A 21,254-nucleotide genomic window follows, 5' to 3' on the forward strand; every position below is an offset into this window, starting at 1 on the left:
AGACAGAGAGACAAGGAAAGAAATGAGAGTCTATATCAGAGGAAACATTTCTTTGACACAATGCAAAATAAAATTGGCAGAGAGACATACTTGCCTAAAAGAGAAAATACTCTATATGCAAAGACAACTGCTGGAGTGAAAAGTTCACGATCTCCTCAGAAACGTCCTCTGGAAGGAGTTCAGTGGTCTCTTGGGAACCTGAAGTGCCATGACCTGATTGGCTGTCTTCCTGAGACTGAGGCGCCTGATTGGCTGTGACATATTCTGCATTGTGATCCACTCCAGCTTACATTCTTATTACTATTCCCCTGGCCAATTATGCATGGTTGCTAAAAAAAAAAAAAAAAAGAGTTCAAATATGCTCAACCGGTCGCAAGTACGGGTTCTCAAAGAATCCAATGATTTTAGCACAGAAGCTGATGTTTTCTTCTTTAAAATATCCACAATAATCTTTTTTAAAATTACCATATTTTATTTATGTTATACTAAAATGCTGCTAAATAAGCTATACTTTCACAGTTTAGGTTCTATGTTCTGTAGTTTTACTACTGTAAAACTCAACAGACATGTCACATGTGTCAAATCCTGACTTTCACACCCAAGCAGGCTTTTTTCAGTTTCCCCATGAACTTGAACAATACACCACATCCTTCCATTGTGCCTGGAGTGCCCACATCATCCCACACTTTGGACCGCCTCGGCCTTAATGCTGGGGGGCATCTGTGTAGGTGCCCATCCTGTCCCCAGGCAGGGTGCCTGTGTGTGGTCACGCGTGTCAGAGCTGCCAATGCAGCGGCTAAGGGAAGCGGACGTTCACACATGCATGTATAGGCGGGAATCCATTAAGCTTCATGTAAAACAAACTAAACATGTGCTGTTTCCTTTTCCTATATCACAGAGCTTTCATCCAAGCTTATCCAGAGGCTAAAGGCTTGTGCTCAGAGTTCAAGGAAAAAGCTGGAAGCCTAGGTTACTTAAATTAGGTGAGAGGTCATAGATAAAAACATTAAAATTAAATAATACTGCACACAGAATAATGCTAAGAAACTGGTCAGCAATTGGCAATCTGTATAGTACAAATAGCAATGTGGATGCTAAACATTTATTTCTCTACTATTAATACTATCTATTCATTTCATTTAATAATTTTAGAGTTGTGAAGGCCTGGTTCAGTCGGGATGACAGGTGGGATACACCCTGGACAGGCTCCCTGTTCATCACAGAGACCCTGGGGACCAACCATGCACACACATACACTCATGGCTTTAGTACGGTAAGTCTAATTAAACCAGACAGAGTCTTTGAAATATGGGACGAAGCCCAGTTTACTGACGAGAACCTACAAATGTCCTGCTTGCTCCAAGCAGAAAATCCACAGGAAGAATTTAAATTTAATTTGATTTCACCACATAGCTCCAGTTTTCTTCAAAATATTTTAAAAGATTTTAATACTACTATTTAGGAAACTTTTCATCTTTAAAGGATGCAGCGATATAGCTAAGGCTGTCTTCAGATATTAAAATGTCATAGCATAGCAAACCACAGTGCATCACTTTGATAGTTGTGCATCTGTCGCCTTCTTTAAAACACACTCGGGGTGTCATGCAGAAATGCCTGGAGGTATTGCTGGATTCCAGCTGAGATCAGGTTTATAAAAAATGTGGACATCACAACCTAAAATCTGGTGACCAAACAAAATCAGTTGGGATTTGATCAATTCAAAATATCCATTGTGGGTTTTTTGGGGGGGGTTTTGACAAGCATCTTACACCACCAGTTATTTTAAAAGGTGTTAAAAATAAGAAAAAAAAAAACCCATAAATGTTGAAATAATAACAACAAGATTGGTAAAATACAAAAAAAATAAACAATTGACAAACATTATGTTTGTCAGTTAAGGTCTTTTCCTTTAACTTTCATAAGATTGGTATCGCAATACTTTTCATTCCTGTTCTTTTGAAACAAATTTTTTTCCAGTCTTATTATACTTGTTATCAACTGCGTTTCAATTTTTACTAAAGAAAGTAAATATAACATTGACATATAATTTTCTTTTTGTACCTTAGAAATTACCGTAGAAACTGCCTCACAGCCTTTCGGTTGGATAGTTACCTCACCCAATGTCTTCATTTTGACTAAATACAGTACATATTTTTTTTCTTTAATGTACCAGGCCAAAGCATATCATTAGACAATCATTAAGTTTGAAGACAGATATTTACACCAAATGCTTTGTTGGCCCACACTACATTCTCAGTAACATTCCTCGAATTGTGTTAAGTCTAATTGGACTAATTTGCAAAAGGAAAAGAAAGGGAGTACTGTAATTAAAAAGCAATGCTGTAGGTATAACTGCAATAATATTATGGGATTTATACCTTATCACTTACACTTTCAATTATCACATATCACTGAAACATTGCAACATGTAGGCCACCAGCAACTATATTGATAAGAGACCAGGAACCATTACTATCTTCTGTGTTAAATAGCTATCTGACCTAAAATTAACAGACATAAAGAGGGTTGTGAAAAGGTTTTGTGTAAACAACCAAGAAATCTTTAAACCTAGTGATTTTGTGATTAATTGTTGGCTAGACCTTTCATTGAGAACAAGTTGCTGTTTTTGGAGACTGAAGGCTGCCTACTAAATACTCACAGCTTCTCCACTAATCCCCGTTTTAAAAGAAATCTTCAAGTTGAACCTTTGTTGTCCTCTTTATGCAAGCCACTGCAGGTATTTATTTAGTACCGATATCACCAAATGTTCAAAAAATGCAAACTGCTACTTTATTGAATGTATTAATGCTACCATGCAGCAACCAACATCACATAAAAAAATAGCACTTGTAAGTTGATCTAACATGCCGTGTTTCTGTTCTGCCATGATTACGCCAGCGTAGCGTGCAGCTCAACTGTTTGGAGCTGTTCTACCTGCCTTGGCCTTTGTGCAGCACCAGCCACGTTAGGCGCCATGAATCCTGTCCTCTCGTTTATCAGTTGCATCAGTGTAAATCCAGTAGCTCACATAAAACTCCAACGGAAAGTCAAGTGTTAAAGCCTGAGATACTGGCAGAGTACCAACAGGAACTGGTGGGAAGATGAGCATAATCAGAGACCAACCCTGAAAGACAAATGAGCAACAACAGGTCACGTAACAAATAAAAGAAGAGAGGGTGAGTGACGCAAAATCTTCAGTGAGTCAGGGCTAGAGTATGCACTCACACCTCTCTTTTACTCCCCAATGCTGGATTTAAGCTTCTCATTGCATTCCCTTAACAATGGAGTAAATGGGGTGTTATAGGAAAAACAAACTTTAAATTGCATCATGACAAGAAGATGAAAACGTTTATCCTCTCCTTCAGGTCATTGAAAAATAAAACCAAATAAAATTTGAAGGAAACAAGATGATTTCCACCTCAAATTTCCAGCAAAAGGTTTTGGAATATTCTGAAAACAGTTCCATTCCATCCACTTATACACTAACATCCAGATCACAACAAAGACACCGTGTACAAAGTTCCACATTATTTAAAACAGTCCCCGACTGGAGACACTGCCTCACTGTCCATGCACAAATTTCCAAAACAGATATGGATATTATCTATTCCACATTAGGAATGGCCCGAAATTGTTATCATTGCCGGTTTAATGACTGCTTTGAAAACTGTCAAATGCTTCAAGTTAAAATGCATTAACAAAACATTTAAAGGATTCCCCCCCCCCCCTTCAATAACTGACACACAGCGTGGTACTTGGGTTTTCTCCCTGGTAATTCGAGAAGGAGGTCCTTTTCAGAGGAATAGGCTTATAAAGTTAAGTGAGAGCAGCTGATGTTGCATCATACTTCAAACATTCTTCAAATTAACAATATGTCAAAGGCTATGGGCGCGTGTGCACAAGCAAACACCCCCACACACGCCCACGCACGCCAACACACGCACATCGACATGCATACACACACAGTCTGGATTTCTATCCCTATTAGGATGATATCTTTGACTGCCAAGCATTTTAGTTTCTCCATTTGTATCCAACTCTAAGCTTTAACTATCAGTACTTATCAACCAGCTGTCTACAGTCCCAGTGTGAAAAGAGATACAACCTGTCTGACATCACAAAAGAAATACTTCTGTCTTTTTTAGGTAAGGCAGGATTAAGTGATCTTTATTCACTAACGGTCAGAATAACGAGAGAGAATATTTTTCAAGAGCTTCTGTTTCATAGAACTTTGGTCCAGTCCCTCTAACTGAGTCAGATTTTAGGCCACTTTGCTCTCACACACACCTTCTCAACTCTGGTTAAAATGTTATACATGAGACTGAAATCAGAGTTTTGTCATGGCCATTCCAAAATATTGTTCTTAAGACAAATTATAGCTAATATGCCTTCATCCTTGGAGTTATTGTCCATTTAGAAGAATCACTTGTGTCTTTCTTATAGATGTCATCTACTTTGTGAAGTGCATTAGATTCTCATGCAACAAGCCACCCACACAACATGACGGTGCCACTTCTGTGCTTAACAGCTGAAATGGTGTTCCCAGGCTTTTTCTTTCAAATGTACTGATGGTCAGTTTTACTTCCATGAGACCAGAGATTGTGCCTAAAAAAATACAATCTTGTTCCTGAGAACATTTTCAAACAGTAATTTGACTCTTTTATGTTGCTTTTGGAGTAAGGGCTTTTTTCTCTCTGACTGCCCTTTTAGTCTATGTCAACATGAATGAAAAACACAAATTTCAAGTTCAGCCAGCATCTTGACAATGTCTTTTTCTTTAGTTCTGACATTAATACACACATTTTGCACCAAAATACATTCATTCACCACACAGACCCATTATGAAGGTCTACAAATTTCATTTTGGCTGATTTCGTTTGTTTTTTCCATTGGTTCCTTCCTTGCTTTCCCAGCAAGAAAAGAAGCAGTGAATTTCAGTCATTGGCTCAAAAAACATCCACAGATGTCGCTTTTGTTAAAGACCAATCCATACTCTGTAAGAACAGAGTAATTTGTTTTTCTGCAAGAACCAGCACTGGATGATATGATCCATAATCAGATCTCATTTGAGGCTGAGGGGGGAGGAGGTTGTTCTTATTACGCCATAACCATTTTTATTGAAATATGACTTTGATCAAAATAAAAATTAATAAAACCAAGGTGAGGTTAACAGACTCATGGGAATTTTGCAACATATCTAAGTGATGAGATTTTTGATAAATATTTATCAGAGATGTGGCTACTGTAGTGGATAAGGTAAATAATAATAATGAAACGGCTAGAACAGTTTGACAAGTTCACAAAATGACACAACTTCACTGTAATCTAACATGGCCTTCAAAACTAAGAAACGACAACACTTAGGCCTTTGCTGTATAGCAATATTATTGTAATCAACATCTAAAACTACATCTAATCTTTAAAACATAAAATCAATATAACGTTGCTGAGTGCTAATTTTAATAGAAAACAAAAAGACTTAAATTTAAAAATTAAAAAGCAATTTCAGATGTTAAAATTTACCTCAGTCTTTCTTTGCTGTTTGTATTTAAACTGAAACAGAGTAAGCTCATTATCAGTAATATTTATATCTCTCCATCCCTTCTCAGTTGACCTTTTCAAATATCTAAGACCTGCATCTTCAAAACCTCAGACTCCACAAACATAACAACAGGTTCTAGTGTAATGTTGCATGTGTTTTAATTATTCTATATTTTATAGTAATTATTTTTTAATGTTAATGTCTTAATATTTTCTATGTTTGGTATCTAAGTGTGAAATAAAATGCAGTTGGATTGATACTAAATGGTCCCACTTGTTTATTAAATTAATTCCTGTTTTGTATTTTGTTGAGTCTATCATGAAGCAGTATTTCCATATTTGTGCTATAGAACGATGCTATGTGATGTATAATATACTGAGGTTTCTTTAATATTCTTAGTTGTGAGCAGTGATTGGTAGGGGGTAATTTGTGCCCAAATGTCTAGGACCGGATTTGGCAAGAATTATGTGACATTACTATGTTCTTGCTTTGAAAATTTCTGCAACTTGGTCTAAGCACATCTTCAGGGCAAAACTTTTTTCCTGTATGGTGTCCGACGACTATTGCGTGAATGTTCAGAAAGAAACAAATGTTGGAGTTTGATGACATGCCAAGAGTTCCTGTTTTTGTCACCTCGAGTTTATGTTAACCTTAATTGTTTAAATGTTTGTGAATGAGCCTAAAGTCATAATCTGGGCTTTTCCAAATGATTTAAAATCAGAGTCTTCTTTTTGTATGTAAACTTATGGCTAGGTTTCAGGTTATGTGGCAATGTTGAAAAAGATCCAAAAGAAACACACAAACAAAAACACATACACCCAGGTGTCAGATAAGGGAGAAACCTTGCTCCTTTAACCCTGCTAAAACAATGTAACTCTAAAATCTTCACACTATCAAATGAATTTTCAGAATGACTTATGGGTCTTGCAGTTTTTTACCTACCAACTTATTATCATAAGGTCATGTTCTGGAGCAGCGGGAGTTAGGGATTCTCACCAGTGGCGAACATTGCAGATGTTTCTGAAACAGTCCGAGGCCAGCTGTTGGAATGTTTTCCCACCGCATGAAGAGGCAAGGCCAGCAGCACCACTGGTTGCCCCCAATGGCTCACGTGACCCAGCTCATGTGACCAAAGGGAACCCGAGCTGGTGGTTTGGCAGCTGATCGTCATCTACAACGGTCACCTCAACCGGGTCGTCCCAGCCAAGCCCTGGCCACTGATCTGTAGCCAGACAGAGAAAAGGAGGCAAGTGTCAGCCACATCAAACACCCGGAGTCTCCCACTTGGGCTGGGATGAACAGCCTGAAAACACACAGTGCTGTAGGCAAACTGAGGTCACTTAAAAGCTGTTGATAGAAGCATGATAGAAGCATGCTTCTATCATGCACACCTCAACACCTTTTCCAATCTTAGAGTTTACCTGCTGCAGGTTGAAGAGACGCTGATGAGGAAATCATCAAAAAGAACAAGGTCAACTGCAGCCAAGCAATTAGTGCTGACATACATGTCTAAATATCTCTAAAATTGGCTGCCAGATAAGATTGAGTCCTCTGCTCTACATGGCACTGACAACCAATAAACACATGGGTGTAAAGTGTCTGGGTATGTTTACAATAAAATGATTTATTAACTGATATAAACATGTTTTACACAAAACCACTAAGAGAAAAAAATTGCATCATCTCATAACAATTCTTCAGAAATTCTGAAAAATATAACAAAAGAGAAATTCCCAAAATACCAGAAAGCATGCATTTATTTCAGCTAAAACCCGATAAACACAATGAGTAATCCGATGAATTTACTTCTTTAACTATCTTAAAAGAGAGATTTTGATTAATAACTCTGAGGCGAGTTGTTTAGGAGTTAAAATGAAAAATCAGGCATCATGTAAATGTTAGCAATTATAATTTTACAATAATATATTTCGATTGATATGATTGATATTTCCAATCATTCTTGGAAGTAGTTTGTTGCTTTTTGTAGAAATAAGGAAAGAAAACACTTTGACCTGACTCCCTCTAGTGGTGAGACTTCCAATGCAGCTCCCTGCTGGAGACAACACAGCAGGAAAGGTCAGAATGCACAACAGAGCGTAATGTTGTGTCAGTTTTCTACAACTCCACTTCTTAAGCTTTTTAAAAAATATGCCTTTCCAGAAAATGTCTGATTGTCTGATAACAGGCATTTTAAAACAGTGACACAACAGAACTTAAGTTTCTTCTGAAAACCTAGCAAATACAAAAAAATACATGGGGTCATGTGTTTAATTTTAACTCAGAAATATAAAATTTCAAGTCAGAAGTTGGAAAAAATAAGAAGTTGAAATTCTGATAGAAACTTGAAGGTTTTTCTCCATCCCCAATATTAAAATCCAATATGGCTGCCATGCATTATAAACTTTTGTGCAAGCAAAAAAAAAAAAAAAATCAAATAATAGCCAATGACACAATGCTTTCCCATATTTTAACATTCTTATCAATGTAAGTGGAAAAGAATTTCATGTAGGAAGAAATATTATTTAATTAATTACTGTGAAATTATTTTAGCAATTGGATCACTTAGTGATGTATTCAAACAGAGAACAATGCTCATGTGACCTACCTGTGTTGTGCAAATATTATGAACACATTCTTATATTAGTTATAAGAGTTATTGTATTATTGGTTTTAAATATGTTATGGGGTGTTTATGTTATTGGTTGTAAATCCCAAAGTTGAAGAACCCCAGCTCTAAAGTATGTTCAATTGAAACATGTGAAGATGTTGTTTGTAAATAATCTGCAATATAAATATATCTCATTTAATCACACATACACTATAAATAATGCATGTTTCTAGCTGTAAATAATTTGTAATCGTGTCCTGAGACAAACTTTTGATCTTGGCAGTTCAACAGTTCATTTCTTCTAACAGTTACATTAGCATGTATAAGCCCCTGAACAACATCAACAACAGCAGGAGCTGTTAGCATCTCGCGTGTAACTCCATTTCCCCAGTAGCGTCAGTGCCCCGGACCCTCCCCTCTGTTGTGCGTTGCTCTGTCGTGACAGACATGACAGTTATTAATCGCCTTCTCTTCCGCCTCCTCCTAACTGGACCCGAACATGCAAAAAAAGGGGCTGGCAGTCTGCAGCCGGGAGGACGCTCCGCTGCTAAAATTAGCAGCCCTTTCAATCAACAGGCTGATTTAGTGGGAGCAAATGTGTGTGTTAACATGTGTGCTGGACTGTCTGACTGCTGGGGCGGATCAGAAGACTGATCCCTCTGGATTTCCTGTTCCTGTGGGATGCTGATTCTGTTCCTCATCAGTGGTGAGAACTTTTTTCTTTTTCTTCTGCAGATTTAAACAAAAATAATACCAAATATAAGATTATATAAGTCACCATCTACAAATTGATACCCCCAAATCCTTACACTCCCTCCCCAGATAACATGACACCCTAAATACCAGCAGTAAGGCGGAGTCGACCTCTGACCTCATCAAAAGCTGGGCATTAGCTACCTTATCAGTGCCACGCTCCCCCTGTCACCTCGTCTACTCTCCACACTGATCTTGAATTATAAAAATAACAAGACAGTGACAGAGGTGGTGTGGTAGTGTGTGCTCACATTCCATTTAGCTCAAACAGCTCCAGGTTTAGTATATTTTTCATATGCTAGAGTTGGGGCTTCACAGGAGCAATTAAGATGGGATTATAGTCACACTAGAACGTAAATAGTAAGCTTTTATTTTTAAAAGTATTTATTGGTGAAAAGCATTTTCTCAGCAGTGTAGTATACATATGTTATAACTCTGACTTTAATTTTAGAACTGTATTTATTGTAATACAGTTACTATTGGGGTCTTTGCTGATACTACTGCCTATTTTCCTTCATTGGATGTAATTAAAACTTCTTTTTATTGTTTTATAGCCTTTGTTTTTACTCCCTTGAATCCACCAATATCCGACCATCATGGTTCTCTTACATACAATAAATGAAGTAGAAAGCTGCTTCTGTAGTATCAAGACAGAGCAAATAGATGTAGGGGGTTGTTGAGGGGAGAAGTTTTTTTCTGTAATGTTAGGTTGCTTCTCCATCATTAGAACAGCTGGAACAAACCAACAGTCCTGAGCTTGTACACTCTATGTGAGGGAGGGTGTGAGAAGCACATATATAAGGATGATTGACAGAGCTGGGATATTCCTCTCGACTCTGATTGTTTCTGACCAGGAATGGCGCATTTCTTCAGGTGGTAGCAGGACCACAGAGAACTACAGAGCTTATATAGTTAGCAAAACAGATAAAGTACACAATTAATTGCAATTATTGAACAAAATAAATATGGCTTTAGTAAAAAGTAGATAGCACATGTGAGCATGTGCTACCTTACCTTGTATTCATGCATAAAACAGTTTGATATTTCTACTTTTTAGATTTTGTTTGACGGCACTCTAATTCAGGATTACAGCTCTTTCGTAAAACAGAGGAAAACCAAAGGTGAAGCGTAGTGCTCATGTTGTCACTCTGCAAGGGAAATCTATTATGAACTCATCTAACTATTAACAACAATTAATAATTTGTACATAAGTAAATGTTTTTTATGACCCAAAAAATTTATGTGGAAAGTGAATGTGAAAAAAGTATTCATCTATGAGGTACAGAGAAAGAAATGTATTGCTATTCACCTGAATCATTTTGTTCCCGTTATGGGAAAACAACAGCACTCCATGTCGGGGTCTTCTTATTAAAATAAACTCTCTCACTGCTTCAAATACATTTTTTAAATTTCACATTCAAACTTTACATCAGTCTTTTTTGTAAAACATCTATAGTGTTTTACACCCATGCGTGTGCAGGGGTGTGGGGGTGTGTGTGCGTGTGTGTTGTCAAAGTGTGTACCAAGTTTTCATATCCTTATGGGAAAATATTTCTGTCTACAATCTGAGGTTATGGGGACCATTACTCCTTGTGGGGACATTTTCTTGGTCCCCATGAGTTAAATTGTTGTTTTTGGGTTAGTGGTTAGGTCTGTGATGGTTAGGTTTAAGGTAAAGGTTAAGGTAAGGGTTAGGTATATGATGGTTAGGGTTAGGATTATAGTAAGGGTTAGGTTGTAGAAATTAAATGAAGTCAATGTGAAGTCCCCACAAGTGCTGAAAACACGACGGCGTGTGTGTGTGTGTATATGCATAGATCCTTTCTGAGAAGCCAGAATCAGTGAACATAAACAGATGGATGGAGGTCAGTGGAGGTGCAGGTGAACCTTACAGCCATCAACATTCATACATCCAGCCCTCCCTGACTGACCCCTTTGACCTCAGCTGTACACGGCTACACACGCGCACCCCCACACACGCTATCAGATTTTCTTCAGTAGTTGTACCAAACTCAAGCAGCTGTAAATGTCAAACAATAGTCTTATTAAAATACATATATATCTATAAAGAAAATTATCTGTAAACATAGGTAAAGATGGCAGCATATACATTTACTTCAGCGTGGCACTTGTTAATTTGACCTGAATGTAAAGTGCTGAAGAAGAGATGAAAATACTTTTCTTGTTGTTTTGTAACTGTTAAACAACCAACGCTGTCTGGACTATTTTCTGATACAGAGCGAGCTTCACAGAGAAGCTGCCGAGGTCCTTGAAGGTAATGTCACCATGCTCTCCTCCACCCTCACGCCTCCTCTGTTCTCTTCCTCGTCTCCCCCTCACTCCTCATATCGCTGCGTCTTCTCTGACCTTCTGTCTGCCTTTTCTCCCATCCTAGACCATCTTCAAAGACACGGATAAGGAGGCGTAGGAGAGGAACACTGGCCTTGAGTGCCCACTCCTAAAGCCACAACAGCTCTCACACAGGTGCAGCTCACACACACAAGCTACACTATCATATCCCCCTCACCACATCACACTAAAGGTCTTTGTCTGCACAAATATACTTAGCTGCATATAAGATCCACTCCTCATGATTTTATCTGTTTGCTCTTTTATCTGTTAGTTCTGCCTTCTCACTCGTATTTCTGTGAAGTACTTGATATTTATTACTGTTTTTATGTTTGTATTTGCCATATATGTCACATTTCATATTAGAGTAAATAAAAAATTGATTGCTTTTCTTAAAAAGATCTGAAAGGGAATTTGTTTTCAGCCTAAATTGCCAAGTAGAAAAAAAAATCATTGTTTATTGATATTTAAAAATAATAGAGATAGAAAAAGGGGAAAATTTGAGAAGAATAATATTGAGATGTCTGGCCATTAACAAATATGACATTTCTACTGCAAAAAATGTTGGCTTCGAAATATAAGCATTTATGAAACATGCATATCAGGAATAATAAAATAAAATAGTAAAACCCTGAAATTAATTGTGTTAATTGGAAAAATGTAAATTAAATTTATTTTTTGAATATGACTAATACATTTCTAAAATAAAATGTTAGATTTAAAGCTTGAATTAATAGTTATTTTGTCTTCACTATTGTTCCTGTGATTATATGTATATTGTATTAGAAAAAACATTTAAAAAACTATACCACTAGGTGGTATGTTTTGCAATTTTTTCCCCCTATATTATTATATTATTTTCTAAATTTTGCTTGTTATTCAAATTGTGATTTAGACAAAAACCTTATCTGATTTGAACCTTATCTAAATAAATAACAGATTTCACAATCATAACAGAGGTCTGAAGACACATGAGACGTTATGTTTCTAAAAGTGTAGAACTTCTTACTAATTTGAGAAGGAATCAGATGTCTTCAAAATTCAGCAAAACTCATATGCTAAATTAGTTTATACTTTCTAAATACAATAAGGTAGATAAGCAAAAACACATTAAAAAAAAGTCAGTGAACTTGAAATGATTTAATTTTATTCTGAGAAATGAAAGGTGAATTGTCTTCAAAAGTCAAATTTTTGCAGGGAAGAAATCAAATTTTCTACACATTAAAAAGCTATTCTTAACTTTAATACAGCGCTAAAATATCTCCTCAAGGTTTGCATAGTGATACGCGCGCGCACACACACACACACGCACGCATCACTTTCTAATTGCCAGGACTCGGACTTGGAATAACTTGTCAAACTATCTGTAACACGTTCAACAGTTTCCAAGTCAAAGAATATCTGTCATCCTCCTTCACTGTTCTGTATTTTTGATTCACCAGTTGTTTGAGGACAGACATCCTCTTCACATTTTCTTGCCGTGTGTCCGCACTCTCTCACACACACACCTTTCCGTTTCACCCCGCTCTGAACCTGCTCTTCATTGACCGTGCAGAAAGCTAAATAAACATGTGTGGCGAGTCATTCCCAGTGTGCCCCGCTCCTCAACCACCCTGCCTGGCTCCTCACCCCCTGCATCACCTCTACAACCACCTCCCCCCTCGCACTCCTCCACCTCCATCCTGGCCCTCTTCTACACTCAGGTTTCAACTCCCAGCTTCCTGCTGCTCCCAGTCGCACTGACACACACTCAGCCTATTGATGGAAACTGAAGCAATGGAACAAAAAGCACTTTTTTCACGGCCGTGAGAATGTGAGAGACTTTCTTTCATTAAAAGTAAAGTTGGTGCATTAAATATTAAAGCTGCTGGGAGGAAAGGCTGAAAAGTTACATGACTTGATTCCAAAATAGACTTTTGCACGGAGCTCAAACTCCAGAGAAGAGCCTCTAATCCTGTGTTCAGCCTCTGCGGCTGCAGGATTACTTTCTGTCAGCAGAGTGACAGCTGGGTACATCTGGTCGTGTAGGGGCCTCCTACATCTCAATCCACACGTCGTTTCGCCGGTGTCTGGGCCTCCGGACTCGCTGCCACCGCTCACCTCATTACCGAGCGAGCTACACCTCCACCCGTCTACCTAATATCTAAATCTGACTGCAGATCATCGGGTTCCTCACGGAGCCAGTTGGGGAGGACAGGGGAGGTGGGCGACTGGGGCACTAGGGAGGAGAGGGGAAACAGGATCCTGGAGGACGGGTTGGTGCGTGGCACATGTGGTTGAATTAATAACTGCCTGGGTTGTGTGGTGAAGAGATGTTTTTTTGGGGGGGGGATTGTGGAGGCATGTGGAAAGCTTGTGGCTACTGTAAATTATGTGTATGTGTGTTTTCTCAAGAGAGAGAGAGAGCGAGAAAAAAAAAGCAAAGACAAAGGGAAGTGACATAAATTTTCAGTCAATAATATTTCTATTGCATCTCTTCATACATCTATGCAGAGATGTTTTTCAAACCACAAACCTCCACAGAAAGAAAAAACATACCTCACACCATAGCCACATGACCAATTAGTGTCATAACAGGACAGGACGTTGGACTCTGTTCCTTATAAAATATCATTCTGCACAACTATATACTCACGTTATTTACATTTCAACTTGGTCATTTTCCTTTAAAGTATTTTACTAGCTTTTTTGTAAGTCACATGTATTTGCACTGCAGCCATAAATATTAAATGATAGTCCTGAGTAACAATAGTAGTTATGAAGTTTACATGAAAATGAAAAAGAAAAAAGCTTTTACTTAAATCAGAAACGCAAGAAATATTCCTGCTGCTTCTTCTATTATGTGTTACATAATATTCCTGGTTATTGTTGTAATAATAATGTTATTTAAAACATCTATTCATTGTCATTTTAATTGTGATAGTTGAACCTGTGCAAAAACATAGACTAAGTACCAGCTAAATTTTGTAATACCAGTTTTCTTCTCCTATTCATCGGTGACCAAGTCCAGTTCCTCTGGTCACAAAATATACTGGTTTTTATCATGTAAGTCATATGTAAAGATGCAATAAAATATTTTGGTTTGTGACTTTAAAAATGAAATATGCAATACCGCTGCTTGATCTTGAAATAGGCAAAATGAATTTAATTGATCACCAAATCGATTACATTTTAAGAATCAACATGGGTATTTATTTACTGGAATATTAATAATAATAATTGAATTTCTTGTTTTTCAGAAAAATATTTTTTTATCAAAATAACAGATATTTAAAATCAGTTGAAACACATACTTCTTACGTCATACGTCGTAGTTTTTTTCCTGCACCATTTATACATACTTAGGGAAAGGGGGTAAAGTTAAATAAAAACAAAATTGCAAAGACCTATCTCTAAATAAAAAGTCTGGCTTGTGTTATTTTTTTCTTCCCTGCAAGCAGTGTTTGACTTCTCACCCAGACAGATTATCAGTCGATCCAAGAACACACTGTAATGGCGAGTCAGGAATGTGTGTAGGCTAGGCAGAGAGGAGACGCAAAGAAGATAAATTGTAAAGGCAGCCAGTTTCTGATTTAAATTTATAGTACAAATGAATGTGGGACTTCTGCTGCTCTTCTACATGGAGGCAAACGTTATACTGGTGATAGACATTTAAATGCTGTCAGATGTGGTAGCACAGTGCCATCTGGTGATTATGTGGGATTTTCTTCTTTTTTTCAGATAATTCCTACATTTCCCACAGCTTCTCTGTTCCAGACTAAAAGGTATCTTTCCTAACAATTAACCCGTGGCTGATCCAGGTGGATAACTGGGCCAAAGTTGGAGTTTTCTTTCATCATGTTTTGAGGCACATGTACGGAAGAGGATTAGGACATGGTTACAGAGAAAGTTCAAGATCATAACTATCACATTGACTGACTTAAAACTATTTCATTCAGTTTGCAAACAGTAGAGTATAAGTTAAAATTAGAAATGTAGTCATTAGAATCTGTAATATCACAAGAATGTTGGCTAACGTGGACGTAATCCATTCAGTATGCTAAACCTAACCAACACATCAAAAATGAGCTAAAAATGCTCATTGCTGTAAGGCTAATGTTAGCATGAGGACTATCACTAGCATGTTGATGCTACCAGTAAGATGGGGGTTACAACTATCATGTTGACTGTCATAAAACGGCTTCATTCAGTGTGCAAACAGTGGTGTGTGAGTTAAAATAAGCAAAAATGCTAAGGTAAGCTTAAATGCTGTCAGTGGCATGTGAGGTGTCACTAGTATGACTTACTTTGACTCGCTCCATTCACGATGGCAAACAAATTTAGGTTTTCGCTAATTACGGCTCCATGGTTACTCGCTATGGCAACAGAAGTAATCGTTCACTTCACGGGATCGAGCCGCACATTTCGATAATATATATAAAAACGTGCTGCTCGAAAGAAAGCGGCGGGGGTTTTTTTTAAGTGAAGAAAAGTGCCTTCTATTCAATGCATAGGAGGCACTGCTCATCTGTGTATTGCTGTGGCAGGCCGACAAAGTCATTTAACAAAGATCACGCGCTGCATTTTACAGCCTGAGATTTATCGTGAGGAGTGTTTCGTTTTCTAAGAACCAGGTACTTTTCTTGCCCTATTACATTCCCGCTGTAAAGCCAAATGTATCCCAATACATATCCTTATACTGCAGACACATTGACTTCATTGTTTGTTTAAGAAAGAAAACCGCAATGGCACCTAAACAATTATACAATTCTATTCTCTGCCGTCACCGATTGATTTAAGCAAGGCATCTATTCTAGGCCCTGCTGACGCGCCGTTTGACAATGTATCACTATATCTGCACCGCCTTGCTCTCCCGGGCTACAAATGGTGCGCACCCAGAGACAAGCCAGACGTCACTGCGCAGCTGCGTGGATGAGGTAATAACAAAGATGGCGGCGCTCGGCACAGCGCGTTGCTTATTTCAGAGCTTCTATCGGGTTAAAGATGTACAGAGGATCAAGAAAACATTGCTCAGATGCAGCGCGAGAACGTTTTGTGATGAAACAAGTGAAAATGGTACCTTTTATTATTTAATACGGCTATTATGGTTGAATAATGTTATTTTTTTTAATGATGACCTTCGTTAACCCCTTCTACAGGCTACAGTGGGGTTAAATGTGGGGAGATTATCTATCTGTAGAGATGACACTTTGCAAAATTATTTTCCGAAATTTGTATTTTATTTCAATGTAAAGAGGCTGAACGTGAGACATTGTTTAAATCTATTGAAGCTAGATGTATATCTTAAAACACTTTATAATGCTGTTTTGGGTTCTTTAAGTCCTTATTTTAAAATGTGATCATCTGTTATAATCTACAGCACCAAGAGCTGGTGCAAAGCCCCGGTTCACAGATGCAGCTGTGCAGGACGTCCTCAGCAGGATAACTGGACTGGACCTGCAGAAAGTCTTCAGACCCATTAAACAAGAACTGAAACCGCCCACCTATAAACTTATGACGGATGAACAGCTGGAACAGGTAAACATTACAGGTCAGTATCGCACACACCTCATCAATTTCATCATTTTAATTCCCCGTGTGTGCTTTCAGGCTATTCAGGTTGCCACAGAAGAAGCAAAGAAGCAGCTACAGATGCCCCCCGTCCTTCCAGAGAGGAAGCCCATCAACGACGTCCTGGCTGTGGATAAGATCCTGGATGGCATGGACACAGCCAAATATGTTTTCACTGACATCACCTACAACATCCCACACAGGGTACACGCTTCACGTTTCCTCTTTGTGCGGGTATTTTACTAAGTGGGGTTAAAATAAGTACAAATGACACATAACAAATTCTTGATTGCTTTTTTACTCTTTGTTCAGGAGAGGTTCATAGTTGTACGAGAGCCTGATGGGACTCTTAGGAAGGCAACTTGGGAGGAGAGAGATCGTTTCGTTCAGGTCTATTTCCCCAAGCAGGGCCGGAAGCTGACGCCACATGTCCTCTTCAAAGAAGAGAACCTGAAGGTGGGCAGCAGCCTAATTGATTTAACCAAGTATTTTTTTCCCCTCTGGCTCTCTGTGCTTGACTAGTTTAACCTTCAAATTCTGTTGCTGTATGAAGTTCTGATTATCCTTTTCCTAGACTGTGTTAGAAATGTTAATATTTCAGTGTGTTTTCTAAACATCTTGTGGTCAGTATACATGAGGCCATAATGTCATGTGAATCTTTTCCAAATTTCTGCTTGCACATTTCTTCATGTGTGCAACAAGACATCAAATCCTTTTTTTAATCAAGTTACATCTTTGTCTGTTGCAGACTGTGTTCTCCCAGGACCGTCATGAGGATGTGTTGAACCTGTGTCTGGTCCAGTTTGAGCCAGATTCTGCAGATTACATAAGAGTAAGTTTACACCGGTCTTTATCCTAACTAAACAAACCAAAAGCTGGAAAATAGGAAATTCTATTTTAACAGATAAACAAGAGAGAGTCTGAAGTATGGATAGATATTATTTTTGCATTCCTTCATAAAAAAAGAGAACTGTGTTAAACCTTTCTCTTTTTTTAACTTGTGAATAGCCCATAAACAATCTATTAACCACATGGTTTAGTGCTGAGTCACAGCTAAACGCTCCAGAGTACCAAAATGCTTTTAAAGAGTTGGTCACTATGATTCGGAACCAAGAAAGTATTAAAAGTATCCATTGGTCTGACAAGCCAAGCACCTTTTCCAGGATCTTGGTTTTTACAGTTGAATGTTTGATGTGAAGAGAATTTTCCTGATCTAACACGAGCAATATTCACTGACTTCATGTTCTGTGTAGGTGCATGAAGCCACATATGAGGACCTGGAAAAAAACGGCAAATACAATCTTCTGCGATCCACCAGGCACTTTGGAGGCCTGGCTTGGTACCTGGTCAACGCTCGCAGAGTGGACGGACTTATAGTGGACATGCTGAGGAGAGACATGTGGGGGTTTTCATATAATATAAATAATAATAATATAAATACACACCCATTCAATATATTAGAATATTATTGAAAACTCAATTTATTTTAGGAACTTTATTTTGTAAGTGAAGCAAGTTATATAGATTAATTACACACAGATGGATACTTGAAAGCATTTATTTCTGTTGGTTATGATGATTTTCCATTTACAGCTAATGAAAAAATGACATTTAAAATTATAAGGTATCCACACATGTTGAAAAGTCTTAACTTATTTATCTAAAATTAAGATCTTAATTTGTCTTCAATTTAAAGTCACATTCATTCCATTCTGTGGTGTGAAGTGATTGAGACTACTGCTAATTAGCTGCAAATATGTCAAACCTAGCTGGCTAGGTTTTCTTTTTTGCATCTTTCATGGGTAGGTTTAAATTTATTACCAGTTGGCTAGACAACGTTCATCTTTGGCAGTGGTTCACTTCTGTTGCCAACCCATACAATGCCTTATGTGAATAAAAGCTTGGCACTACTATGTAAAATATGGAATTTTCTTTTGTACATTTATGTTGGTATACAGATCTTAAATTTCATTTAGAATGGTTTCAAAAAGCCTTAAAAGTAATTAGAATATTACATCAAACTGATTAAAAATAGACACACAGCCTTAATAAAAAGTATATTTAAGACCTGCTCAAAAGTTATTTTCAAAAGATGCTTCAAATTTGGCAAATGAGACTCGTCAGGATATGTATTCTAATTTATTGAATATGACTGTAGATATTGCACCTGCGGGGGAGTAGCAGTGTTTTCAGTCTGGGTTTGTGTCTGCAGGCTACAAGATGCCATCAGCCTTGTGTCTCTGTTCTATATGGTCCATCCACACAGTGAATCGGCTCAGGAAGCTGCCGGCCAACAGGCCACTGGTACTGACCTACTGAAGGTGAGGACAACTCAGCCAGGATGAGAAATATCTGCTCTCCATTTCACACCACCACTGACTTTGCGATGTGAAATCTCAGATTTAAAGCAGGAGTTGGAATAGTTCATGTCAGGGCTGCGTCAAAGGCCTCCTGTCAGAGGTTTGGGTTTTATTCTACGATTAGAGTGGTGGGGACTTTTCCAGAGTCCATGAGAAATATTTTTTTTTTTCTCAGAACTGTTTATTATTGAAGATGGTCAAAATGGTATCTTTGTACAGGTGGATTCTGATAAGTTAGTATAGCTTTTAAAAGTTAAATTATTTCCATTATTAGGGCTAAGAAATACATTATTTTTTATGTTTTTGGAGGTCTAATTGCAGGAAATTCTGGACCCACTCTTTGGGTTTCCATAGTTCAGACTGCAGGGTTCAGGTCAGGCCTGTTAAAGACTGTGATACTATGGCCATTAAAGCACGTGTTGGTATTTTGGGGAGCATCGACAGGTACAGCTAAGATGCTTCTGACACTTTCTGATTCAGGAGTGGCTCAGCAACATGAAGGGAGCAGTCATAGCTCATGTCTGTGTGCAGTGGCTCTTGAACTCTGCTTCACATTGCACATTCTTTTTTTAAAACTTCTCTGTTTTTTTTTACTCCTTGGTGGCATCAACTATGTTGGAGTTGTCAGCTGAGAGGAAGCATTTAGATAAGCTCCTCTGTTTCTCTTCCTCGTCTCCTCCTCGCTCCTCGTCTCCCTGCTTCTCTGACCATCTGTCTGTCTTTCCTCCCATCCTCGCCTGTCTTTAAAGACACGGATAAGGAATGCTGGCCTTGAGTTGCCACTCCCAAAGTCATAAAGGCGCTCCGAGATGCAGATTCCACACACGAGCTACACTTCCTTATCCTCCTCACCACATCATTCTCAGAAGTGTTTGTCTGCAGAAATATACTTGGTTACATATAAGGACCACTAGTCGTCATTGTATCTGTTTATTGAGGTAGCTTATGAAATGAAATGGCATCACAGATATAGTGCATTATTAGGACACTCAAAGATGCTTTACATAAACTCATTCATTTCCATTCACACACACTTTCATACGCTGATGATGACAAACTACTATTATATCTTTTTTACAAGAGAAAGTGTTGCAGAGAACAGTTGATGTAGAAGTCCTTTAAAATGTGCTGCTGTTGCACCAGCATTTTCCCACTGTGAGACAATAACAGGTGTTTCTATTCTACTAAACTTTTTCCTCCCACTCAACCTTCCATTGATATGCTTAAATACAGTACATTGTAAACGGCCAACTAATTCAGCAGTGACCTTTAGTGATTTATCCCCCTGAAGGAGGATGTGAGTGTCTACTTTGCAACTGTTGAGTCTTCACTCTTCATTGTGATTATGTAAGCTATCATATTTCTGTTAGATGATGTAACATTGTAGTTTACTGACAAACGGATCTTGGAGTTTGTATTTGCTGTAAGCCATGATCAAAATCCTCTACTGCAAAATATTTCCACCATAAACCGGTTAAGACGAACGTTTAAGAAAAATAATGCTTGGAATGAATCAATACACTTTTCTTATAGAAATTAATTTCTGGCAGAAATGCACTCTTAAGTAATGTTATGATTTACTGTAATGCACATGTATCTTAGAAGATCATCCTGGTTGTATAAACAATATACCTGGACTGGAGTTTATTTGTCATGCTGTCCTGTGGTGTTTGTCCCTGCAGATCTATTCTCTAAAGGAGTCTCAGAGGTCGGGCTACATCGATCTGGCTCTGCAGGCCTACGAAGAGAAAGCCGCTGAAGGCTCGGCTTCCTAACGTCCCTACATCCTAGTAACAGCCTGAACTTTTACTTCAGAAGTAAAATGTTACAAAAAGCCAGAGCTGAAGTTATGTTCCACATGAAACATGACTGCTACTGTTCTTTGCCTCCCTGGGTCCATCTTCACTGAAAGGAAAGCTTCGATCTAAGGACTCACCTCCAAAACTTTGTTATATTTGCAGAGACTTTGTTCATATATGTATTTCATTTTCATCACTGGAATTAAAATGAGCAACATATGATTAATATTATGTTATGGTAACCTCAAGCTATCCTGAAAAATAAAGAGAAATTCATGAGGAAAAGTTTATTA

At 38.0% G+C, this 21,254-nt stretch overlaps 1 protein-coding gene and 1 long non-coding RNA gene across 2 annotated transcripts in view; one reads left to right on the forward strand and one right to left on the reverse strand.

The window, feature by feature from the left end:
- LOC114133201 (uncharacterized) overlaps positions 1-16,168 on the reverse strand; it is a 47,888-nt gene extending 31,720 nt beyond the window's left edge. Inside the window, exons 1-2 of the long non-coding RNA XR_003593120.1 lie at positions 15,539-16,168; positions 6,539-6,764 (exon numbers count right to left, since the gene is read on the reverse strand). This is a non-coding gene — a long non-coding RNA (uncharacterized LOC114133201). The remainder of the gene's footprint in view (positions 1-6,538; positions 6,765-15,538) is intronic.
- Positions 16,169-16,174: 6 nt separating this feature from the next.
- On the forward strand, positions 16,175-21,246 carry mrps22 (mitochondrial ribosomal protein S22). Its single transcript, XM_027998913.1, has 8 exons — positions 16,175-16,307; positions 16,612-16,769; positions 16,842-17,006; positions 17,115-17,258; positions 17,551-17,634; positions 18,056-18,201; positions 19,015-19,123; positions 20,845-21,246. Exons 1-8 carry the CDS (start codon positions 16,181-16,183, stop codon positions 20,935-20,937), a joined length of 1,026 nt encoding a protein of 341 aa, XP_027854714.1. The 5' UTR covers positions 16,175-16,180; the 3' UTR covers positions 20,938-21,246.
- The last annotated feature ends 8 nt before the right edge of the window (positions 21,247-21,254 follow it).

The sequence above is a fragment of the Xiphophorus couchianus genome, chromosome 18 (assembly GCF_001444195.1).
Source record: "Xiphophorus couchianus chromosome 18, X_couchianus-1.0, whole genome shotgun sequence".
Lineage (NCBI taxonomy): Eukaryota > Metazoa > Chordata > Actinopteri > Cyprinodontiformes > Poeciliidae > Xiphophorus > Xiphophorus couchianus.